At 36.8% G+C, this 25,288-nt stretch overlaps 1 protein-coding gene across 2 annotated transcripts in view; it reads left to right on the top strand.

The window, feature by feature from the left end:
• LOC149066697 (uncharacterized) overlaps positions 1 to 25,288 on the top strand; it is a 58,040-nt gene that overhangs the window by 10,495 nt on the left and 22,257 nt on the right. For both annotated transcript variants that reach the window (XM_089253138.1, XM_089253139.1), the window contains 7 exons: positions 924 to 1,003; positions 3,564 to 3,668; positions 9,984 to 10,146; positions 10,912 to 11,109; positions 16,471 to 16,587; positions 19,846 to 20,115; positions 23,809 to 23,952. In XM_089253138.1, the coding sequence (XP_089109264.1) occupies positions 924 to 1,003; positions 3,564 to 3,668; positions 9,984 to 10,146; positions 10,912 to 11,109; positions 16,471 to 16,587; positions 19,846 to 20,115; positions 23,809 to 23,952 (1,077 nt within the window). The remainder of the gene's footprint in view (positions 1 to 923; positions 1,004 to 3,563; positions 3,669 to 9,983; positions 10,147 to 10,911; positions 11,110 to 16,470; positions 16,588 to 19,845; positions 20,116 to 23,808; positions 23,953 to 25,288) is intronic.

A 25,288-nucleotide genomic window follows, 5' to 3' on the forward strand; every position in this document is an offset into this window, starting at 1 on the left:
GTTGATCAGGAGTGGTTCGGGAATAATGATTCACCCAATAATGATCCACCCAAATAATATGTCTCACCCAACCTGTTTGTGGAGCATGTGAAAAAACAGAAATTGTTGAATTTTGGGAATTGGCGATAAACTTTTTTTTTTCTTCTTTCAAACTGAGCACAACGCAGGTCTATCACCATTTATGGGCGATTCACTACCTAGTGAGTTGTACTGGAGGTGTAACTGTGTGTGTGCCTAACAGTCTGAGTGCATATGTAGTGTTGTTTGTTTTTTCAGTGCTGCCATCTATATTTCAGAAGTGAAGTGAGTGATGTGTTATGATTGAATTTTTTGTGCTGTTTGTAGGTCTGTTGCTCTCTGTGGCGAGACTTTTTAACAGGGAGATCGGCTCGCCTTGAAGTTGGAAACCACAGAAAACCAACTTCAGCCGACCACCACTATGGCGACGGTGGGGTTCTAACCCGGGTCCTCGCTATGCCAGTCCGTCACTATGACCACTCGGCCACCATAGCGGCTGGCGATAAACTGCAGGCCCTTAACTAGAGTTGTTTCAGAACTGACGAAATTTCATATTCATAACTTCGCTGGTTTTGGCTCGGCAATGATGAACCCGTCAGTGAATCAGGACATGTCATTATATATATATATATATATATATATATAATTTCAGCTTCCATTATTTCTTATGGGGATGTTTGTTTGGATAAAATACAAGTGTTTCTCAGATTACGAGCACATTTCTGGAAGAATCGTATTTGTAAACCAAAGTTCCTTTGTAGTGATGCCATGGAGGGGGTTACTCTATATTATAAATTGTTCATCAGATTTTTTTACATGTTAAAAGAGAGTTTTTCATGTATTTTCCTAATTGATTTTCAAGAAAGTGTAGAGTGACACTATTTCTCAATTTATTGAATTTATAGATACTTACAGTGAAGGCATCTGATGAAGATGACCCTTTCTTCTCATATATCTTGAATCTAGATAATGAAGCATACACCAAGTAAGTATCTTATCAGTTGAATTCTTTTTATGACTACTACTACTTTACTGCAGACCAACTCCAGTTATATCGCCTTACTGCAATTTCTCATCAATAGAGTTGGGTGGGAAATGAAGGTGCCATCTATCAATGGTCGCCCTAGGCTCGGTATGTGAAGAACTTGTTTTCTATGTTCTTCCCTTGGATCCTTTGTGGCGGTAAACAAAGATCTTAGCGCTGCACCATTTGGGTACTCTTTTTATGATTGGAACAGTTTACTCTTTCACATTAAAAATCATCAAAATGGCTCTGGGAGACAGTGTAAATTTTTGTTTCCAGTTGTAGTCCTGTGTACAGTTGCGTTCATAAAAAGTTGGAAGATTAAGTTTAATACGGTAGCATTTGTGGTGGAAGACAAGCATCTTACAGCTGCACCATTTGGGTGCTCTTTTTATGGCTGGAACAGTTTGCTCTTTTTCACATTAAAAATCATCAAAATGGCTTTGGGTGACAGTGTAAATTTTTATTTCCAGTTGCAGTCCTGTGTACAGTTGCATTCATAAAAAGTTGGACGACCTTATTTTTGCTAAAATATTTTAATGCATGGGTACATCAGTATGTAAGGTATATAGATTTGATTCTTTAAATGCATATCTAAGTGTATGATAATGTAAAATGCATATCTGTGAGAAAATGGACCCGCAATCAAATCACATACTTTGTTTATAACAAAAATATAACTTGTGAGATTAAAAAAAATTGGATGATTCACAAGAATTATCAAACTATCAAAAATAAACATAATAAATAACATATTTTTCAGTATTTGGTAGTGTTCTTCACGGCTTTAATTACTGCACTGCATGTGCAGGACATCGGGGCATTGAGTACCAAATCCGTCAAATTTTTGATAGGTATTTTTTTCCCTTTCTGCAAAAATTGAAATTTCTCACCCAGATTAGAAAATTTCATAGCTTTACAGTGATGTTCAAGCACCTGTCATATGTTTTCTATTGGATTTAGATCAGGTAACATCGATGTCCATTTTATAATTCTCTTTTCTTTTTTTTTTTGGTTAAGGGGGGGGGGGTTATACCGCGACTTCACAGAAGTGACTTTATGCTTCGAATAATTGTCTTGCTGGAAAATCCCTCCTCGAAGTATTTGAGCTCTGCTGTAGGGTAACGTGTGGGCCTTTAGATCTGCATTTCTGAACCGCTGGGCCCTGGCATCAGTCAAACCAGGCCATGAGTGATTTATCGTTTAATTTTATCCGTTAGTTGTGCTTATGACCGGGCCTCCACTCGAAAAAAAAAAAAAATACTCAACCGGGCCACAAGCTTCCAAAGGTTGAGAACCACTGCTTTAGACCAAATATTGTTTTCTGGTCCATGATGCCTGTCATTTGCACCAAAAGACCAGCACCAGATGATCCAAAGGAGCCCCACACCATGATGGTATCACCACTATGTTTAACTGGAGGAAACTAATATCTCCTGTTCAATCGCTGGTTTTCTGGCTGCTTAATATATCGTTGATTACTTGATTCCACTTGCCGCATTTTACTGGCTAACCGTTTATCCCAGAGGCATACTTCCAATCAGGAAAAACCATCCAAATAACTCAGGTGCGTCATTCATATTGCAAGAGATTGTATGGTTATTAAAATAGCAAAAAATAACTTTTTATATGGACACCCTGCATTCAAAACCTAATTAAAAGGACTTCAGATTTTCTAACGCAAGGTGCGGCAGAGTTTGAGTAACAATATGATTAACATAACTAATTATTAACGTTCATTAATCATGAAGTGAAATGTGAAAAGAAAGTGGAAAATTACATTAATGCTCACACATGTATACAACTTACTCTCTGCGAGTACACACATCTACTGGTGACGTAACAAATCAGTTGGCAGTATAACATACATGGTTGCCAAGGTTGACTAGATATTCTAATTCAAAAGAGAATTTTTGCCCAATCTCACCCGAGGCCAGCAAAAGAAATTCTGTGTTTCTAAGCGCAATATTCGCTGAGATATTTGAATTTAATAATTTGGAGAAAACTTGGGAAAGAACTTCATAAAATAACGGACAATGCTTCTTTCCCTCATTTATGCTGTTCTTTCCTAATTTTTCTCCATTTTTTTTAAATTCAAATATCTCGGCAAATATTGTACATAGAAATGTTGAATATCTTTTGTTGGCCTCAGGAGATACAGGACAAAAACTTTCTAACCGGGTTTTTGAACACAGGATGTCCGCATAAAAAGTAAATTTTATTTTAAATTTTGACGACCATACAATTTTCTTGCAATATGAGCTGAGTTCTACAAGTTATTTTGATGATTCTTCTGAATGGAAGCATGCCTCTAGGATCAACAGCCTTATGCCAACTAGGATCAATTCAGTTTGCCAATAAATTATAGTCCTAGCTGTAAGCTATGCACCCGGTAATAACTGGGTATATCCAGAGTCCCCTTTAAATAATATTTCAGAAGAACGATTTCTTAACAATTTTTGCATTTTAACATTAAAAGCTTCCATTATTACTAATTCACTTGTTTAAAATTATTTTCTAGGTTGAAACAACAGCAAGGACTTCTTATAGATTTTATTTCATTTCCTCAAAGCTTCATCAGTTTATTGGAACTTTGTGCATCAAATGAGGAAAAATGTGATTCAAAGTGAGTTTGTTTTATATCCGAATTTCATTGAAAAAGGTGAACAACAGAACTTCAGTGAAGCTATTCTCGCTCTTTCCAATTTCATCATTTTGCTGTTACATGCTAATTGGTTTTTGTATTAGTTATTGATATTTTGGGAACGTGTCGGATGAATTGAGGCTATTTCTTAGTCACTTTAAATGGCATAGCCAAATTTTCTGGGAGGGAGGCTCTCAAATTTCTACTTCATCTCTCTAAAATCCTTCTACCTCCAGAATTTTCACTATCATTGCAAAAAATCTGTACTTGGAGAAGATAAATATTTCCAAAAATTTCCCTCGGTGGACTTTTGTTTTTTCCCTTTCCAAAATAATGTCACAAGGGGAATGCAATGCAAATCATCACCATTGCATCAAATCACAAAGAAATGCTTTAATTTGGCAGGGGAGGAGTCAAAATTCTCACATCTAAGAGCTGCTGTCAGTTCAGCCTATCAACAATTGAATTAGCGTGATAACTTGAATCTAGAATGGTAGTACATCCTATTAAGTCTGTCTCATTTTTATAGCCTGATGGTGATTTGGGTGTAGAGAGTAATGACAGGTAACTTAACCTACCGCAAAGTTGCCAAATGCTACAGATTGCGCGTAGTTTCTACAGACAGCTGCTATAAACTACGGGAGACACTCTCAATACTGTGGAAATTGGTTTAAAAAAAGATAGGGTCTTTGAGTTTCTTGTGGTGTGTTTGTGTTTTACTTATTTTTTATTATTTTTTAAAATGCATCTACCGTTAATAACGATGAATTCTTATATGCATGTGAGAGCTAACTGGGTGTCGATCTGTTTTAGTCTGTGTGTGGAAGGCAATCTGTAAAGCCACGTCTAAACCAGTTGCTCTACTCGATGCCCAAATGCACACAAACCTTGTTTTCCGCCGGAACCCACCCCCCCCCCCCCAATGCTGTGGTCTAAATACAAATTTTTGAGTGGTTCAGCGTGGCAGGTGAGGACCCAGCTTCATTTGCGTAGTGCATGGTCAAGCTCATGAAACTTGTGTTGGAAAGGTTTCGTCATAAGTGCCATAGGAGCTCTGATATCAGGGGTGCAAGAGTTGCGCCAAACTGCGCCGAAATGGTTCTCTTGCTACACGGTGCGCCAAGGCGCCGAATCCCTGCGCATTTGCGCCAATTCTTGTTTGTGGTTAGCGGAGGTACCGCTAATGCACTGTAGTACGTCAAATACCCTTAATTTAGGAAGAAGGCGCATGAAATTGTTCACGGGACGCGTTCTTTCCGAGACACGGAAAAATATACGGGGGGGGGGGGGGAAAGAGAAACTTCAATTTTTTTTCACTTCCCACCATCTACCACAATCGCGTTATCTCGTGACTTTGGAAAGTAGTTATACTACCTTAAAGTATAAAGTCCTGTACTGTTATTGGTATAACCGGCGTTCTATCATGAGTCCCTGAATAAATATGCCAAATTTTCCGATTTTGGAGACCGTTTTTTCTCCTGCTGGTTATAGGTTATATACTGAAAATAACGGTAATTTCGCGGCTGCCAACCTGCGTTCAAAGACGGCATACATCGAAAAGGTGATTGGTTTACTCGTTTAAATTACCGAAATTTTTCGGAGATCGTTGGGAAAAAAATAGAATCTGTAAAAACTCCAGCTAAAATATTCATAGTTTTGTCATCTAGCCACTATGCGGTCGTGTGGTTATCGTCGGCGGTTGCCGATTGTAACAATTTCACATCGCGAAAATCCGGATTTGGCGAACGGGGCCGGCTCGAGGGAAAAAAATCTCTACCCATGCAGAACCTTTTTTTTTGGTGCTACTGACCACATGTTTTTGGTCGACAAACCTTTTGTCACCCTTTCAACTCCATTTGGCACCCCTCCTTGAGCGGCGCCCAATATGGCCGCACGGTCCGTCACTGCATTGGTGGGGGAGGAGCATGCTCTTAACAATAGTCAGAGGAAGGAGTTTGTACTAGGAGCATGCTCATTTTACATAACTTCTGTGAGATACCTAATATATATTAATGTCCTACCTTTCCAAAACATGTTGTTGGAGAGAATGAAATATTTGCACCCTTTCTTGTTTTTCGTACTCCATCTCGTGCATTGCTGGGATGGTAGATTACTCCCTCACGTATTGCTGAGAGGCTGTTTAACATTGTATCACCAACAGAACTATTGATTATGTGTGATGAATGGGTTGCATTACAATCCAACAATTACAAGAAGTGAAATCAGTTCAGAGAATAGATAGATAGATATTGGGCAGACATATTCAAACTTTGTAACCTGCCCAAAGTTCAAAATTTTGCCAGTTTTGGTGAAGACTTTTTTATCTTCAGCATATGGTAACACATAGTGAAAAAGAGTTCATTGTTAACAAATAAATAAAAGTCTGTTCAAACATTGAAAAATCTGTCCATGCAATGCTTTAATGTTTAATGGAATAATCTTATGTTCAAGGGCATAAAAAATTTGAAAAAAATTGTCATTGAGATTCTGAACTTTCTGAAAGCAACTCGTGATTTGTAATCTATTAACATGCTATTAGGTTGAGAAATTTTTTAAGTAAATAAGGTATTTATATTTTTCTCGTTTTTTGCATTTTGCTTTTAAATTTAATAATTCCTTTAACTTCTGTGAGAAGCCAATTTTTTTTTTCACGGAAACTCTTATTATATTCTGCACGCACTTTTTTTGCTATATCAGGAGGAATAAGATTTTGGTGTTCAAGCAGCAGAAATTCTTGCTGCCTAGGTTTTCAGTATGCATGTTGCTTAATTTGAAAAGAGTAATAATTTTTATTCGCCATTCGTCGTTTTATTAATGACAGAAAAGATAATTCAGAAAAAATTTAAATGAATTTTAATTTGTGAAGGAAATTTATTTAGAATTATTTGTTCCAACCATTTTTGTCAAAACTTTTGGCATTTCACAAAAAAATTACTCCTTATATTGCAGATATAGTTCGTGTTTAGTTCTGCTCCATTTTCAAAATTTCTGCTCCAAAAATGAAATTTGCTGCTCCGAAATGGATGAGGGGCACTTGCACCCCTGTGATATGAATAAACTGGGGATGGGGTCTAGGGTTTCTAGACGTCCCACGAGTATGCAGGTTGGGATTGCATTGAATATTCATGAATTATTAAGGGTGACCTCGGAAAGTTGTTTCGGGAGGTGGGGGAAGGGGAGTGCTCATGTGGCCTGAGCCTTCTAGGTTCCAGTGCTGCTAGTGAGATGCAGTATTTAATGAACTTTGAATTAAAATTTAAAAAAATTGAGTTTTTGAGTGAATTATTTTTTATTGTACTATGATTATGTGGTCCTGGGGGGGGGGGCGGCATGGCAAAGCTGAACATTATTACTACTGACTAGCTTTAAGCCAATGTTGACATGTTTGATACTGTTTGGTAATTATTAACGACTTCCCTCTAATTACTGATGGCTAGCACAAGGCCATGTTTTTTTAAATAAGAAAAAACTCTACTATTTAATTTTTATCCATAGAAAATCCCTTCATTGTTTTTCAAAATTCCCTTTTATATTTATTTCTGGGTTATTTATATCCACACGGAAATCTCTTTATAATTCTCATTCTCTAAAGTTGGCAGCTACAGATGGGAATATTTGTGCAAGATGAAAGAGTTTCTTACATATTTGCAATGAATTGTCCTTTGATCATATCTAGTATGAAATTTGTACATCATCTCATAAGTTTTCATCATAGTGTATACCTGTAGCATTGGGAATATGTGTCGTCGCCACAGACACATGCGGCAAGAGAAAGCCACGCCTCCCGCCAGAGCGGTGATGGATGTACGCACTCGAAGCGCCATCATGTGATTATTCGAGTTATCTCTCAGTTTGTTTCTTGTCCTGTACATAATATGTTGTGTAAATAAAGTCTGTCCCATCGTGTAAGATAAAATGCAGGTCTGTCTTGAATTGTAACCATGCAACCGTTCATACATGTCATATATTGAATTGGTAACTAAATTCTCCCAAATACTTTGTATGTATTGAGCTTCATTTAAACCAAGGGTGCTCAGCCTTTAGGAGAGTGCCGCTATTTCATTAGTTTGAAAACGAGTTGCGGGCCACTTAAGTGATCTGGGATAGTATAGTGTCACAGGTCACTAAAGCCATCCGTAAATGTGCTGCTGACTGCTTAAGTGCTCTGGAACTATGCAGGGGAACACTTAAATAATCTTTAATTGCTATGTTGGATACTTTAGTGATGTTTAACTGCACCATGGGGCACTTAAATGATCTGGAACTGTGTGCTGTGGGGTACCAGTAATCTGGAAATTTGCAATGGGACACTTGAGCAATGTAGAACAGTGCTGCTGGCTGTTTGAGGGATCTGAAACTGTGCCATGGGTCAGTTAAGTGATCTGGAAATGTATCGTGGGCAGCTCAAGCGCTCTGGAATGGCACAGTCAATCTCTTAACTGATCTGTGTATGTGCCGCAAGTTTTAAAGTGCTCTAGAACTGTGCCGTGGGTAACTGAAGTAATTGGAAAATATGCCATGGGGCAGTTCAGGGATTTAGAGCAGTGCGGCTGGCCACTTGAGTGATCTGGAACAGTGTTGCTGGCCACTTGAGGGATGTTAAACTGTTCTGTGGGTCACTTAAGTGATCTGGAAAAATATTGCTGGCCACTGAAGTGCTCTGGAATTGTTTCACATGTTACTCTAGTGATCTGTGAATATGCCTTGGTTTCCTAAGTGATCTGTTTATGTGGCACTTAATTCATTTTTACAAAATCAGGTTTGAGGTCGTGGGCCACATCAGATGGCACAGAGGGCCAAATGTGGCCCTCAGTTTGTCCAGGCAAGTGCTCCACCATTAAGCCACTCATCTGGATTGTAAAAAGTTGATGGCTTGATCCCCCCCCCCCCCCACACACACACACAAAGGAATGTAACTTTTCTTTCCAATAGTAGCTTTGCTTTGTATCCAGTCATCTGTGCTTCATTTATTTTACCACCAGAGTGATTCAGTATTAGGTCATCCAGGTCAGTTTAAAGTGGGTGCACGAAAACACTCCTTTATATACCCCTGTTCAAAATCTAATCAAAACAGTTGTGGACACAGTGGAATCCAATATGCTGAAATGTGTTTGCGGAGAATTCAGTTACTGACTTACTGTGGGTAGTCCTGCCAGTTTGGGAAAATGGTGAATAAAATTTCACATCCAGGGAATTACGGGACAGTATATTGTATGAAGTTCTTTTTGGAAGTATGTCTTTGGGGTCATTCAAGTGTTACGTCAGCTTTGGGGGGGGGGGAGGTTTGAAGGTTGCTTACTTCATCAACTACCCCTTTTTGAAGAGATGAAATATTCTAAGCTGCTGACGGGGGGGGGGGGGTAAAAAATGGCCGAAAATCTGCTTACATAATACTTGAATGGCCCCGTTGTGAAATTGAGACTTTTTTACAAGGACCCAGGTTTGAACCCCATAATCGCCACATGAAGCTGATCTCCCCATTAAAAAGTCTTGCCACAGAGAGCAACAGGCCTGTAACAATACAATTCTGTGGTGTTTGGTCAGAACATGATAACTCCAAAATCATATTTTTGTGAAATAAGCTTTTTCATTGTCATTTAAAAATCAAAAATAAAGCATACACACAAATACAAATGAAAATAATCTACATCAGCATGTTGTTTAGCCGTACACACATATTTGTGCATTTATCTCACTTCTAATAGTGAGCAAGATATTACTAGATCAAAAAGGAATTTTTTTTCATATAATTTTTCAATCAGAACACTTACTCATAGTTAGAAAAAATTATGGCAGATGGCAGCACTACACTTTACAAGCATTACACCGAAACAAACTTCATATTAGGTTCACTACAAGTACACGCACATTCCAACACGTAAAAATATGTTAGAAGTTCTTCAGAGGAATATGGATGAGGTAAGTGTGGGGTTTAGTAGTAGTGGTAGTAATTTTTTTTTTAATAATCTTGTCCATTATAGTTAAGGCTCGTTAAAATGATCGTGTGTTATAGCAATTGTTCCATTACACTGATGAATGATAAGTCCTATATGTTTTCATACAACAACTTTCCAATATATTTTCCTTTTGATACAATTACCACCTTGTATAAGTTGGTTTGTCACCGGACAATGCTGGCCATTATGCCAAATACAGTCGACAGTAGTATGTTTGCCAAACTTTCTTGTCCTCTCACAAGAAATTGTGTTAGCATTAAAGAAATGTTTAGTCCCCCCCTCTCTCTCTGTTATAATGTTTTCTGTTAGCTTTAATGTAATTTGATTTATCTTTCCGTAGGTATGTGCTTTCTTTGATTTTGGATACCAAGTCTAAATGTGCGCAGTTAGAAATCGTTGAGGAGAATCACTTCAAAATGATAAGGCATCTGTCTTTGAAGCTGGCTGCACTGAGTGATGAACATCTGAAAGAATGTCTGTTCCAGAGCTTAAAAAAGATGAAAGTAATAATCTTAGCTGGTCTTGTTTTTGGTTTTTTTTTCTTTTTACATTTGTATGCACTTTTTTCCCTTGGGGCATGCCATGAATTTAGTACCATGACAATTTCTTTTTTAAGCAAATTAAAAAATAAGCAAATATTCACAAATTAAGGGAGGAAAATCATAATTATGTTGCATTTACATATGATGTTACTGATTAAGCAATACAGTGTTTTTTCACTTATATACTCTCACACTTAAATGTTTCTTTCAATTATAAGACAATTTTCTGCTTTCCCGGGCATAAATATAGCACACACTTATACAGCTCTTTCACATATGAGTTTTTTACGTATTCCCAACATATAAATGAGTGATCACTGCAATGCATTGGATCCCGCTTATGACGTCTTTTAAAAAACCACCATGAAAAAATGCTGTAAGCATGAAAATGCTTTAAAACAGGAAATTTTTTTATGAGCATTATAAGAAAACCTCACTACAATGACACTAGATATAATGATAAACCCTTTTCAATGGTATTTTTTCAAGTCCGTTTAGAAAAGTCTATACTCTAATGTTAAACTGCTGCCTCTCATTATAATCCCTCTACAACAGTATTTTTTTCTTGGTCTGCAGGGTATCGCTACATCAAGGTTTCATTATACTCAGAGTTGAGACTATGAAAATGAGTCATATTGAGCGGGGAAAACATACTAACTAAGAACATTATAAGTGGGATTCCCTGTATATATTTTCTAAAATAAAGCATTTTTTTGATCAATCTAGGAAGAGAAAGAATCTGTGATTAGGAGCAAATCCGAAATAGAGCGCCAATATTCACAGTATGTAAAGAATACTCAAGAGACTCTGAGATCCAAAGATGAAGAGTTGGCCGCATTACGTAAACAAATGCAGTCTGAGAAAGAGAAGAACAAGAAAAACTGCTTTGATGAAATGAATAATGAAAAACAGAAACTTATTCAGGTAGTTTTTGAGCGTCCCTTTAAGCATCATTGACATCTTGCCTCCTTGATACTTTTTCCCGGGTACTCTCAATAACTTTGTTTTCCTTCCATTTGGGCCTATTGTTGTAGTGTAAGTGTGATGAGATAGTTAGCTAATTCTAATAAGTATAAATTGTACTTCGTAGCTTAATACTTTTTTTAGAGGGTGTTGTATTCTTTATATACATATTTATTTTATTCTTCTTGATTTAGTGTTGAGCATTCTACTTTACGTAATTTTTTCGTATAATCTCTTACGTATATTTTGCATAGTAATGTATTTTACATTATTTTAATTTCCAGTTAACGTTTCTCATTTTCCTATTTTTAAGTATTATTATTATTATCTAGCTTTAGCAATAGTGTTAGTATGCCTCGACCTCGACTAGTGTTGTGTAGAGCTTGCGACGGGAGGTTTCCCTGGTCTAGGGGTATAGTAGCTGATAGTTTCAATTGTAAAGGGTGCTTGGTTAGGAAAAGGCTGGAACTCGAGGTCGAAGCTTTACGGGAAAAAGTTAGGGTGCTAGAGGGCCCGGTTATAACGGAGCGTCTGGTCGTCGAGCCACCTGTTGATGAAGAAGCAATCTCCACGAACAACGACATTTTAGAGGGCGAATGGGTAGTCGTGGATGAGGTAGAGGGGGATAGTGATAGGGGTTTAATCATCGGCGATTCTATGGTTAGGGAACTTGGGAACCGAGTGTGTAGGGATTTTCGGGGTTTCGAGCGCTGTTGTCTTCCTGGGGGGAAGATTGGCAACGTTCGAGACGTTTTTCATCGCCGAAAGTTGCCCTTGCGGGTGATTCTGTGGGTGGGAACAAATCAGGTAGGAGCGAATATTAGTGAGTCTCTGTCAGAATACCGGGATTTACTATTATCCGCTAGGGAGGGGGGTTCAGATGTGGCAGTGATTCCAGTGCTGTCAAGGGGTAGTAGGGGATATAGGAGTAGGATCCACCAATTCAATATAGGCCTGAAGGACATTTGCTCCTCACTTGGGGTCACGTTCTTGGAGCTTCCCGCATTTACCGATAGGTGGCTTCGTTCGGATGGGATCCATCTAAATAAGAGAGGGGTCTGGGAGGTTTACGATAGTCTTAGGTCAGGGTTTTTACTCCCAGACCACGTAGTCGGGAATGCGGGTTAGTTAATGATAATCACAACAGTACTGACGGGGAATTACCCACCTCTGACTTGGATGGCTTCTCGATTGACACTAAATCACCGGGCAAATTAAAATGTGTGTTAATAAATGCCAGGAGCTTGGGTAATAAGAAAGATTTTTTAGAAACTATGATAGTTGTGGAGGGCTTGGATCTTATAGCCATTACAGAATCTTGGGCAAAGGATGGGGATGAATCTTTCTTACACATCTCAGGATACGATACTTTTTTGAGAAATAGATCTGATAGGAAAGGGGGTGGAGTGTTGATATACGTGAAATCCTGTTTGAAGGCTAGAGAGTGTAACGTGCAGAGAAGTGATATTGAAACCATATGGGTTGAACTTGAGAGCAAAAGACGTCATAAGCTTATTGTTGGGGTTTGTTACATTCCACCGAATAGGGATCAAAACTACATTGCCAAAATGCATGATGAAATTTCCTACATGTGTAAGCGAAAGAGGGTTCTCATACTAGGGGATTTCAATTACCCGGGTATTGATTGGGAGAACCTTTCATCTGGAAATCAGTATGAAAGAGACTTTCTTAAGTTGGTGCTCGAAAATTTTTTGTATCAGCATGTATCAGAAGCCACTAGGGGTACTGCTATTTTGGATTTAGTTCTTACTAGTTCTGAGGATCTAGTTGAACATGTTTCGGTGGGGGAAGAGTTTTCTTCCAGTGATCATCGTATCGTCAGATTTCACTGTAACTTTTCCTCGGGTAAGGTTGATAACAAAAGACTGGTTCCTTGTTTTCGGAGAACTAACTTTGATGTTTTGAGAAGAAGGTTAGCGGAAGTTTTCAAAGACCGGTTGGAATCAGTAGGGGTGGTAAGTCAATGGGAAGAATTTAGTACGAAGCTGTCCTCTGTTTTGCACGACGTCATACCCTTTGTTCGAAAAAAGCGTGTTTGTACATCACACCCTCTATGGTTCACGGATAGTGTGCGGAACCTTTATCTTGAAAAGAAAAGAGCATTCAGAGAGTATAAAAGTGGACGTGGTGACCTATCATTGTTTACTGATAAAAGAAGACTGTTGAAGAAAGCGATAAGGGATAATAAAAAGGAAGTTGAATCTAGGTTGGCAGATAACATTGGCTCTGACCCAAAATCATTTTTTCGATACGTCAATAATGGATGTAAGGGGACAGTTGGCCCGCTCTCGATAGGAGGCTCTAAGGTAGAGAGCAATGTAGGCATGTATAGTGCTTTCAATGACTTTTTCGCGTCTGTTTTTAATGGAGATAATGATATTCGATATACGGGTGTTGCGTGGGGTAATAAAACCCTCAACGATATTCAAGTAGAAGACGTGGAGGTCCTAAATCTTCTAAGAAATGTATGTGCAAGCAAAGCACCAGGACCAGATGATATCTATCCCAGGGTTCTCAGGGAAGGTGCTAATGAATTGTTGGGGCCAGTCGCACAGATATTCAGGAGTAGTGTTGCTGAGGGTATCGTCCCGAGAGATTGGAAACTGGCTAACGTTGTTCCGATATTTAAGAAGGGTAGTAGAGAAGTGGTGTCTAATTATCGTCCAGTGAGTTTGACGAGCTCCCTCTCGAAAATTTTGGAAATGATCATCAAAAGGCAGTTTGTGAAGTGGATAGACGAGAATAATGTATTGTCGGAGAATCAGCATGGGTTCAGGAAGGGGAAGTCATGTGTAACTAACCTCCTTTGCTTCTATGATTACGTGACTAAGGCTTTGGGTAAGATCAAAAATGTCGACGTTGTTTACCTTGATTTCCAGAAGGCATTCGATCGGGTCCAACATGGCAAACTCTTGAAGCGTTTACACGAGATTGGAATAGGGGGCAACTTGCTGAATTGGATAGAATCGTGGTTAAGAGATAGGTCGCAACGAGTTATGGTGAACGGGGAATTCTCTGGTTGGACAGACGTCACAAGTGGGGTTCCTCAGGGAAGTGTCCTTGGCCCCATACTTTTTTCACTTTTTATTGACAAACTCGATCAGGGTATCGATGGAATTACTAGCAAATTCGCAGATGATATGAAGCTAATGGGGGTAATCGGGAATGAAAGCGATAGGGAGTTGCTCCAGACCAACTTAAACAAGATTGCAGCATGGGCAAATGAATGGGGCATGACGTTTAGCGTAGATAAGTGCATGGTCGCTCATTTTGGTTCGAACAACCCATGGTTATCTTACGAGTTGAATGGTGTCACTATCCCGGATGCAACTAGAGTCACCGACTTGGGAATTCTCATTGACGAGCGACTTAAGTTTTCTGAACATTGTTCAGCGGTTGTCAAAAAAGCGAATAGAATGCTTGGTCTCATTTTCAAAAAAGTCTCTTCGCGTTCTCCTAAAGTCATTCTTCCGCTTTTTCGAGGCTTAGTTCGTCCTGGACTGGAGTATGCTGTAAGGTTTTGGAGACCATACCTACAGAGGGACATAGACTTGATTGAAGGGGTGCAGAGAAGAGCTACGCGTGTCCTTATTGGCACACAGGGCTTGAGTTATGAAGAGAGACTTCATTTTTTGAATATGTTTACATTGGATGAACGCAGGTGTCGAGGAGATATGATCGAAGTGTTCAAAATTTTCAATGGGATGGATAGGATGGACCATGAACTTTTAGTACACCGCCAATCAACTGCTTTTACAAGGGGACACCAGTATCGATTGGTGAGGGACAATGCAAGGTTATGGTGTCGCAGGGAATTTTTCTCTAATAGGGTTGTTAATAAATGGAATAGCTTACCCTCGGAGGTAGTAAATTGTAACACAATTGACACGTTTAAAGAGAAATACGATAAACATGTTGGGATGAATCGAGAAGCTATCCATTCTTAGAATAAGACAACCATAAGTATTCTTTATGGGCATTGTGTAATATTTTATCATGTGTATATATTGTTTATAATTTGTGTTAATTGCATTTTTAATGGGGTTGCTGTATTTTTGAAACATATGACATCCATATTTTTATGGGCATCTTTTTATCAGCCACCTCGTTGGGCATTTTGCCTGTTGTGGCGTTGTATTTGTATTTGTATTTGTATTTGAAGGCCTCTTATTTTAGCATTGACAAGTTCAAATACTTTGTCAAGTATATTTCTCAATCGAACACTTTTCCTTATATCCCTTAGTTTACACCTGCTAAAAATTGAAAGAAAGCTTACTCCATTAAAAAAGATATGACAATTTGAAGGGGGGTTGAGTGATTTCTGCTGTTTGAAGGGTTCAGCTTATAATTGTACACATAGTTATATTGTGACAGGCGTAAAACATTCTTTAACCCTTTCAAACCTAGTAGTCTTACTCACAAATGTGGAGTAGTTTTTTTGTGTAGATGTTCTTTTTTTAACATCAGCAAGTTTATCTCTGACTTTAAGGATTATGGGTGTTGTATCATTGAAGTCGGGGCTGAACTCAGGTTACAAAAAAAGTATCTACACCAAGTAAAAGCAATTCGCGCAATGTCAGGGAAAGTCAGGAAAATTTTTAAATGTGTGGCAAAAGTCAGAAAAATATGCAAATATTTCATAGATGTCAGGGGAAAGTTTTGTGAAGGGGGGAAAAAACTAATTCGGAAAACAAAAGTTTGAAATATTAAAGGTTAAGGTTTTGAATTATATTCCTTTCTTCCATAGTTTTAGTCAGGGAAATGATAGAGCAGATTTTACTGGGAACTGTGTGGGCATGAACAATATTGGCAGCTTGACGCTATTCCCCCCAACATAGGTTGACAACATCCTTAAGGAGTCACAGTGCATATTTTGAGAGTCATTGACCTTGTATTCACTGTCTCAGTCCAAACACACCTTTGAAAATTGATGTATGGAAAATTATTTTTGGTTGTGAATTTGGGAGATTCTACTGCAGTAGAGAACAAATAAGCAAATGAAAATGTTTGCTCAGAAAACACCAAAATTCACCAAAACATATTTCCAGGGGAAAAATTATAAGCAATCACAATATCTTTGTTGATATTTTCAAATTTTTCCTTCTTCCTTACATTTCGTAAACAAAACATTTTTGTGAGAATAGCCTCTTTCGATGAATGGGTCAAATTTTTATCTTCCGATGAATTTCAAGGCATTTGTGTTTCCAGAATTTAATTTTTTAATTAAATTTCAATTTCAAAAATATGCATATTTATTCAATTACTCTATGAAAATATTTAATTTACTTTTTGCTTTTGAAGGGTTTCGAAGAAGAGAGAAAAATGATGGATATTCAATTGAAAAACAAAGACTCCATGTATCAAAAGGAAATAAAGGATTTGGGAACTAGAGCTCGCACTACAGAAAAGTTGTATAAGGTTTGTCCTTTATTTTATTCAAGGTTTATGGAAGGTATGAATCTGAACACATATGTTTGTAGAGTTTTGAAAAAAAATGTTTAAATGTATCAGCTTCAAACGATCAAGTATTAAAACAGTGTAGAGAAGAATACATGAAACAAATATATCTCTAGAAATAGCCTTAATAATAGAACACTTGATATTTGGAAAATATGATCATCTCTATATTAATTCACTAAATTCCACCTGCGGCAGAAAAACCGATGTTATAAAAATACCCCCCTTTAACAGACACCCTTCTTTTACGGCCAAATAATATTTTGCCCTTATATAATAGAAGTATGCATTTCAAATACACCAATCAAAGGTCACCCCCTCTTCAAGATAAACATGTTGGGGTAAATCAAGAAGCTATCCATACTTAGAATAAGACAACCATAATATTCTTTATGGGCATTGTGTAATATTTTATCATGTGTATATATTGTTTATAATATTTGTGATTGTGTTTTTAATTGGGTTGTATTTTCAAAATATATGACATCCATATTTGTTATGGGCATCTTTTTCTCAGCCACCTTGTTGGGCATTTTGCCTGTTGTGGCATTGTATTTGTATTTTTCGAACAACTTTTTTTGTTCCGCTGGTGACTGCAAAAGAGAGGTTTTACAGTATTATTAGCAATATTATTTTTCTTAAGTAATAGAGCTAGTGTTCAAGGAAGTATTCTGGAATGGTTCAAAACTTATTATCGTAGAAGGCAACAGGCAGTCGTCATCAATAAGAAAATAAGCGAATACCTACAGGTTCAAAAGGGTGTCCCTCAGGGATCAGTTTTGGGCCCTACATTATTCTTGATTTATATTAATGACTTCATTTTGCTGAATCTAAATGGACAACTTATATCGGTGATGATACAGCTCTTTACGTGGAAGATGACAACTTTGAGAACCTTATAGAAAAAACAGAAAGCGACCTCAGATGCATTAATCAGTGGATGACCGAAAACAAACACAAATTAAACTTACACAAAACCCAGTATCAATGCATTGAAACAAGAAACATAAACTCTAATTTTGAGATCTCCATTAAAATACACACTTGCTACCAACAAACACAACGGAACTGCAATTGTCATGAAATACAAAGAGTGCACCAATATGAATACTTAGGAGTTAATATACAGGATGATTTAAAATGGAACTTGCAATGTGATAAATTAACTAATAAAATCAGATTTTATATAGTTTTACTTTATAAATTAAAATATTTTATATATAAATATAAATTTAAAAAAAAAAAAATTAATAGATGGAGATTTTTTGAAGGTCATTTTTTATGCATGGATTTATTCAATTATAACCTATAGATTATGTGCCTGGGGTGGGGCTTACCTAACCAATATTGCGAAATTAAATAACACATACAACAAAGCAAGAACACTAATAATACACATTTAATACCTACGATAGCAATATCATTTGTCATACACTGGACATTAGATAGCTATACATTTACAGACTTATAAATTTTGTGTTCAAAAACAATAACTGGTTAAAGCAGAAAACAAACAGAACTTTTGCAAGAATCAAACATAAATTTGAAGTCCCCAAAACAAATAAATACCTTTTTCAAAAATGTTTCTCATTTACTGCTTCAAAAATAGTGAATTCATTTCAGTCGACAGCTCATAATCGTAACAATAAATATGATGCTTTCATGTATGCAAAAAACGTACAAAATTACGAAAATATATTTTAAGATTGTTTTCATGTAATACAATATAAATAATGACATCAATGGGAAATATTGGGATAATTTAATCACAGCTGAAACAAACATTTTTCACGATGTCATGGTGTATATGTGTGTATGTATATATGTATCTCTATGAGCATGTATGTATTTATGTGTGTGTATATATGAATAGTATTGTGAAACGAAAAGTTATAGTTATTCCATAGACTCACATTATTTATATTAGAAATATTGTAATTGAACAATTTCAGATCTGATAATTCATTCTTAGAATGCATAAATTTTTGAAATATTCATATCTTATTACATAACATTTATTAACATAACATACAGTACTTGGAAAATGGTGGCAAAATATAATTTAATCCATTGGGCTGCCTGGAAGGACGTTATGTCCCTTGGGGCCCAATATGACTATTGTGTTGTTCTTTCTATGTGGTTTTTGTTCTATCTTTTATTTGTATTTTGTGTTTGTTTTTGCAAATAAAAAAAATATATTTATTTGACAGATTATAAAAAAAGTTATTACACTTAAATAAACTTTCAAAAATATGCACTTATTCTCTGAATATTCTTCGATTTTATGCATTTATATTCATTAATGTTAAAAAAGGCCAAAATATGCAAATGCATATGTGCATTTGCTTTTGCATATTCAAAAGTCATGAAAGTATTGTATTGGGCTGTTCTGTGAAGAATTAAATTCTGAGAAGTACAGTGGGGGAAACCTGATTTCCTAAAGCCGCTTTCAAATGCTACTTGATGTTGGCATCTTAAAATCTGTCAAGTTGTTTATGTTTTGTGTCCATGCCACTCTTTTGCGGCTTGATTTTGTATCAATAGATCTAGAAGAAGATGAGAAAGACCTCTGTTCATTCCTTTGTTGTATGCAGTCATCTACAACCAGAAGATTCATATTATGGAATCAACCTAATGTAAAAAATTTGAATAAGACCACAAAGGCAAAAAATTAACTTTTTCAGAGAACTTTTTCTACAGTTCTTATCTGTTAGTCTCCCTATTCAGACACATAACTTCAATTAACCTTGTGTATTTGAACAGTGATAAGGGCAGTTATGCTATGCACACTATTGTTAGACAAAGTGAAAGAACAAGAAAAAATGTTCAAATTATTATTGTCTCTAATCCTTGAGAAAAAAGAAATATATTTTTCAGTTGATTCTATGTGTAGAAAATAATTATTGCAGATAGCCATAAAAGAAAAATGCCACCTCTCATTTTCACGCATCGCTAGTGCACACGTAATCACCATTTTTGTTTCTTTGCATGAGAAAGATGAAAAAGTACGCTGATTTCAGGGGGGGGGGAGTCCCAATGTGAATTTTCAAAACTTTGTAAACGAGAATATAGCAAAAATTTAAATGTTGTATCTGGGAAAGTTAACAATAATCAATATAACGGAAAAAGTTTAATTTACGACAATTAGTCATACTGAGTGGGAACGTTATAAGCAGGATATACTGTATTTCATTTAATTATGCAGTCTTATATTTCTAGGAGTCACAAGAAAATTTGAAGAAAATGGGAGAATCTCATTCAGAAGCTCAAGATCGAATAAAGGCTTTGGAAAAAGATTCAAAAAGTCTGTCAAAACGTCTAGAAATGTTTCAACAACAGAACAAAGGACTTGAGTCTGATTTGAGAGAGGCTCAGACGAAAATAGCATATTTCGAATCGGATATGGCAATGTTGAAACAGCATGATACTAAGAAAGACGAAGAGATTTCACTCCTCAGGCGAGAAGTAGAACATTTAGAAGAAGAAAAGGTGATTGAAAATTTTATTATTATTAATGTGAAATAATTTCACTTGCTTTTTTTTCGATTCACTTATTTCACACTGCACATTTGTTCTTCTGCAGAAAAACATGCAGAATACAGTATCTGCATCTCATATTTGGTTGACTGTAATTAAATTAGAGCAATTTGAGTATGTGCTCAGTTTCTGAATATCATTATCAAGTTCTTGTACAAAATAGTGTATGCCTATTATTATATTTCAATTTGCTTATTTATTCAGAAGCTACTGTAAATTGGCATTGGTCTTTTGAATGTATTCTGTGATCCTTCTCAAACACCTCTTTTCCCAGCATGATGGAAATAGACTACTTTTCGACATTCAAAAAGTTGATTTACCCCCCCCCCCCCACCCCAGATTCATAACATGCTTGATGATATATATATGGGAAAATATAGTACTACTATAATTTCGTTTGATTAAAATTCTGATGACATTCTCAATGTAGTGCCAAAACATGCTCATTTTTGAGCATTTCATTAGCGCGGTACAGTGATACTCCTTCTAACACGGATTCTTTTGTTTTCTTCCTAAGCTAATGAATGTTTTAATTGATATGGGTACATGCGCTAACATGAAACTGTAGCGCTGGGAGCTGAATTTTAGCATGAATCATCTTCAGAATTATTATCACTCGAGCCTGATTATGTCATGTTTACCTCAAAATCTTCTTCCAGATGTACTGAAAGAAGAACCCCTGCCTTCTCTTTCTGAAAGTTTTTGAACCATATCATGTCAAATTAAAGCTACAGCTGATGTAAAATGTGTTTAAAAAAACAAAAAAAAAAACAAGCCTTTCTTTTAAGAGAATGCCTTCTTGATTATTTCTTTCACTAATTCCCAAATTATTTCTTTCTCTCACTGATTAGAATTAAGTATGCAGGCTTCATAGTTTCAACTTTCTTAAACTTAATCGTCTTTCAATGTATTTTCAGATATTTCCTTAAAATATTCGGCAGGCCACTGCAAAGAACTCTGATGGCCATGTTTGGCTCACAGGTCATATGTTGAAGACCCCTTCCTTAGATTATGTATGCAATTGAACCTTGTTTAGACAAAATAGAAAAAACTTGAAATATTTCATAATTTTGTACTCAACTAATTGAGAAAACAGATTTGGTTATGTCAAACATGAACAACAATGCATTTTAAAAAAGTTTAATGATCACACATTGAAAATTTTAGGTGCCAATACTAATCTTTTAAATATTCATGACAACCTGGTGCTTCAGATTTCTCAACCCCGGCATAGCTAGCATACTTCCTGAATTTTCTGTTAGGCTCTCAAGTTTCTAAATATCTCCGGACTCCTGAATTTCCACCGTAATTACAGAAATAGAAAAAAATTTGATTCCAAAGAATTTCTCCAGAAAATTATGTTAATGCTTTTTTCCCCTCGAAACAACTTCACATGGTTGACACTAGTTGCTACCATGCATTGATCCAAATCAGGGCAAAATTTCTCATTTTAATGAGAAGAAAATGAAATTTAACATAAAGCCGGAGCCGACTTTGCCTCCTAACAGTTGAATTGGCAGAATCTTTAGAGTATTTGGTGACCATGCATCCCATTTTCAGCCCAATGGTGATTTTATGTTGGTGATTTTGATTTGAGTGTAGCTAAAATGCTAGGTATTTCAACCCAGTGGTTCTCAACCTCGGGCCATATGTCCCCCCCCCCTGCGGTCCTGGGGGGGTGCATTGGTGAAAATCAGATGAAAGGAGGGCCACGACAAGTGGTGAAGGGGGGGGGGCACAGAGAGAGATGTGGAGAAATAAAGTTTTCAAGTGAAATAATGTTGGGAGAAATGAACCTACTTTCAGAATCCAGCAAAGCTGTCCATAGAGCGAGGGCTATCTATACCAATGTGGGCATGGCTTGGGGTCCTTATGTCCATAGGGGCTGTTCATGATGGCATCTGGTACTATGATTTTTTTAATGTAAATATGTATGCTGTTGTGGTTACTTCCAGCTAAGTATGGGAGAACACACATCACTTTACTCAGGGACCCATGATGGTGAGAGAGAGCCATGCATAAAGAACAACCCCCAAAAGAAGGAGTCTCACTGAACTCTAGCCCAGGGTGGGTGTGTTCCCATAGTGATATGTCAGGAGGAGTGATTTATTATCTAGGCTTGTTGGATCATCCAGTATCTCACAAAGATCTATTATTCCCATATAATTTGTCTCTTGAGAGGGATGGAAATCTCCCCTTCTGCCCTTTTGGATCCGTGCCAGAACAGGGTAACTGAGATTGATCTAATTAAAAAAATTTTTTTTGCTCATTATGAATTTAGTTTTGACTAAATTCAGTTCAATAAGTAGAAAAGGTCTTACTACTTCATGAAGGTAGGAGGCCCTAGGGAAGACGATAGGGGTTGTGAGTATCACCATCTATGGGCGATTTACTACCTAGTGAGTGTAACTGTGTGTGTACCTATCAGTCTGAGTGCTTATGTAGTGTTTTGTGTGATTTTTCAGTGCTGCCATCTATATTTCAGAAGTGAAGGAAGTGATGTGTTATGACTGAATTACATTTGTACCGTTTGTAGGTCTGTTGCTCTCTGTGGCGAGACTTTTAAAAGGGGAGATCGGCTCGTATTCACGCCTTGAAGTTGGGAATCACAGAAAACCAACTTCAGCCGACCGCCACTGTGGTGATGGTGGGGTTCAAACCCGGGACCTCACGTCACGAGTCCATCACTATGACCACTCGACCACCACAGCAGCTGGGGAATAGGCTAAAGAAAGGTTGGGAACCGCTGCTTTAACATACTGCTAGACGATAATTGGCAACACCTGGCATGATGTATTTTTTTTGATTGGCGAGCATGCAAATTTTATTTTTGAAATGAACTCCATTTTTCTGACTATCCCCTATCCTGTGTTATTTGCTTCTGTTTTTTAAATATTTCTTTGATGCAGCTTTAGATCATGATTAGAATTTTTTTTGGTGGTTAGTTTCACTTGAGGTGGTGGGAGAAAAATATTCTTTTATTAACAAAAACTCCTTTTGAACTCTAGAATACTAACTGAACTAAAAACTGAATGTTAAATGCCTATACATTGACATTTCTGTGACGTAGAATTAGTATTCTAGGGATAAATTTGTTTCTACGCATGCTTGCTCACTTTGACCATGGGGGTTATAAATATGCCTTTTTTTTGTTTTTCTTTTTTATTCTGATTTATCCCACCACATCAACCCTTTGCTACACAAAATCCAAGAATGATTAATGAATCCAACATGAGTCTGATGTACTGACTTCATGGATCATCACAAGTATGACTATCATTTTTCATCTCATAAACTTGTCATCAATCACCTATCATCCAATTTGCATATAAGAGCTCAGAGAATAGATCAAGGACAATGTATAGCACAAGTGTAAAGACATAGAGCTTAAAGTTTTGTGCAGAATTAGTGTTCATGTAAAAATCTCTCTAATTTTTATTTTCCAAGGTTGGCAGCCATTATTTTCCAGTTGTCAGAAACTATAAGCATTGCAAACTTGTAATATTGCATTGGACCCAACTTTGTACATGTACCCCAAGCGGGGAAAAAAGTAGATTATTCATGAAAAAATTCATATTATGCTCGTGCTTTTCAAATTACATTTCCATGTAAACATCACATTTTTATATAAAACTGATACTTTAGTTTGGAATCGAAGAAGAACTCAGACAAGCTCGAAATCAAATATCAGAAGATCGGCAAAAGATGATTGAACTAAGCAAAGATATCGAAATAGGCAACAACATTGTCCGAGCGATGCAAACTGAAGCACATGCCAATTATAACAAGGTAATGAAAAGTATTCATTTTCATCTAATTCTTCCATGTAATTGTTTTGAAATGATTCTTTGATAAATTCATTTTGACGTTTTATATGCAAAATGATTACTATGATTATGCTTTACAGTAGTATAATCTTCTATGTTTGTTGTGTAAGGATATATAGTGTAACACCTATTCATGATGATTATATTTAATTCACTTTTTGCCGCAATTTTACTGGTGAACCCTAGATACTAGAGGCTTACTACCAATCAGAGAAATTATCCAAATAAGGTGTAGAACTCAGATACATCATTCATGTTGCAAGGGGTTGTATAGTTATTAAACAAAAAAAATTAAATTTTTATACAGATACCCTGGCCTCAAGAACCTAATCGGAAAGTTGTTGCCCTTTCTCTCCTCAGACAATTCAAATATCTCAGTGAATATTGCACTTAGAAATGTGAAATTTCTTTTGTTGGCCTCAGTAAAGACAGCGCAACAACTTTCTCATTGGAAGAGTTTTTGAGTACAGGGTGTCTGTATAAGAATTCAATTTTTTTTATTTCAATAACTACACATCCCATTGCAACGTGAATGATGTATCTAAGTTCTACCCGTTATTTGGATAATTTTTCTGGCTCGAAGCATGCTTCTAGGATCAGTGGTTCCCCAGTAAAATGGGGCAAGGGGAATTAAGTAATCACCCTGTCTAAAAAGTATAGACAATTGAATAAGAAACAGTGAGGAATTTTCTGGTAGAAAAATTCTGCAAGCATTTTTTTTTTGGTGGATCAAACTAGCTTCCCTGACAAGTGTGCTAGATCAGTGTTCCCTCAACCTGAAGCCATATGGCGTGCTTATGATCATGAAGTGTTCTGACCTGACATTCAGCCTGCCCTGAATAGATCCCCCCCCCCCACAAGCTAATTAAACTGTAGTCCATAGGTCTGGGGATAAACCTTATTTACAACCTTCGTTCACTATAATTTTACTCAAAAAAATCAATTCAAGAAGTAGAAAGGGTTTGATCCTCAAGGGAATGCCCCCTAAGCAAATTGCTCCACTTTAGGACCTTGTGATACTGTGAGATGACAGTACTTTCATAGTCATAAAGAAATTCATTTTGCAGTCTGTATTTGCACTGCTATGCAGTAGTGTTGGCAATTGATGACAGCATTACACGTAACAAGCATTAAACAGAAGAAACAAACTTCACGTTCGGTCCACTAGACATCTGACATGTACTAATTCATTAGAAATTCCATAGAAGAATGGTGCATGTATGGTTAAGTAGTAATAGTAGTGTGGGCATCATGATAGACTCACATTTTAAGGACTCAGGTTTGAACCACACTAATGA

This window comes from Pholcus phalangioides, unplaced genomic scaffold (assembly GCF_987345545.1).
Source record: "Pholcus phalangioides strain wild (caught in Gottingen) unplaced genomic scaffold, Ppha-v1.0 ptg000032l_1, whole genome shotgun sequence".
NCBI lineage: Eukaryota > Metazoa > Arthropoda > Arachnida > Araneae > Pholcidae > Pholcus > Pholcus phalangioides.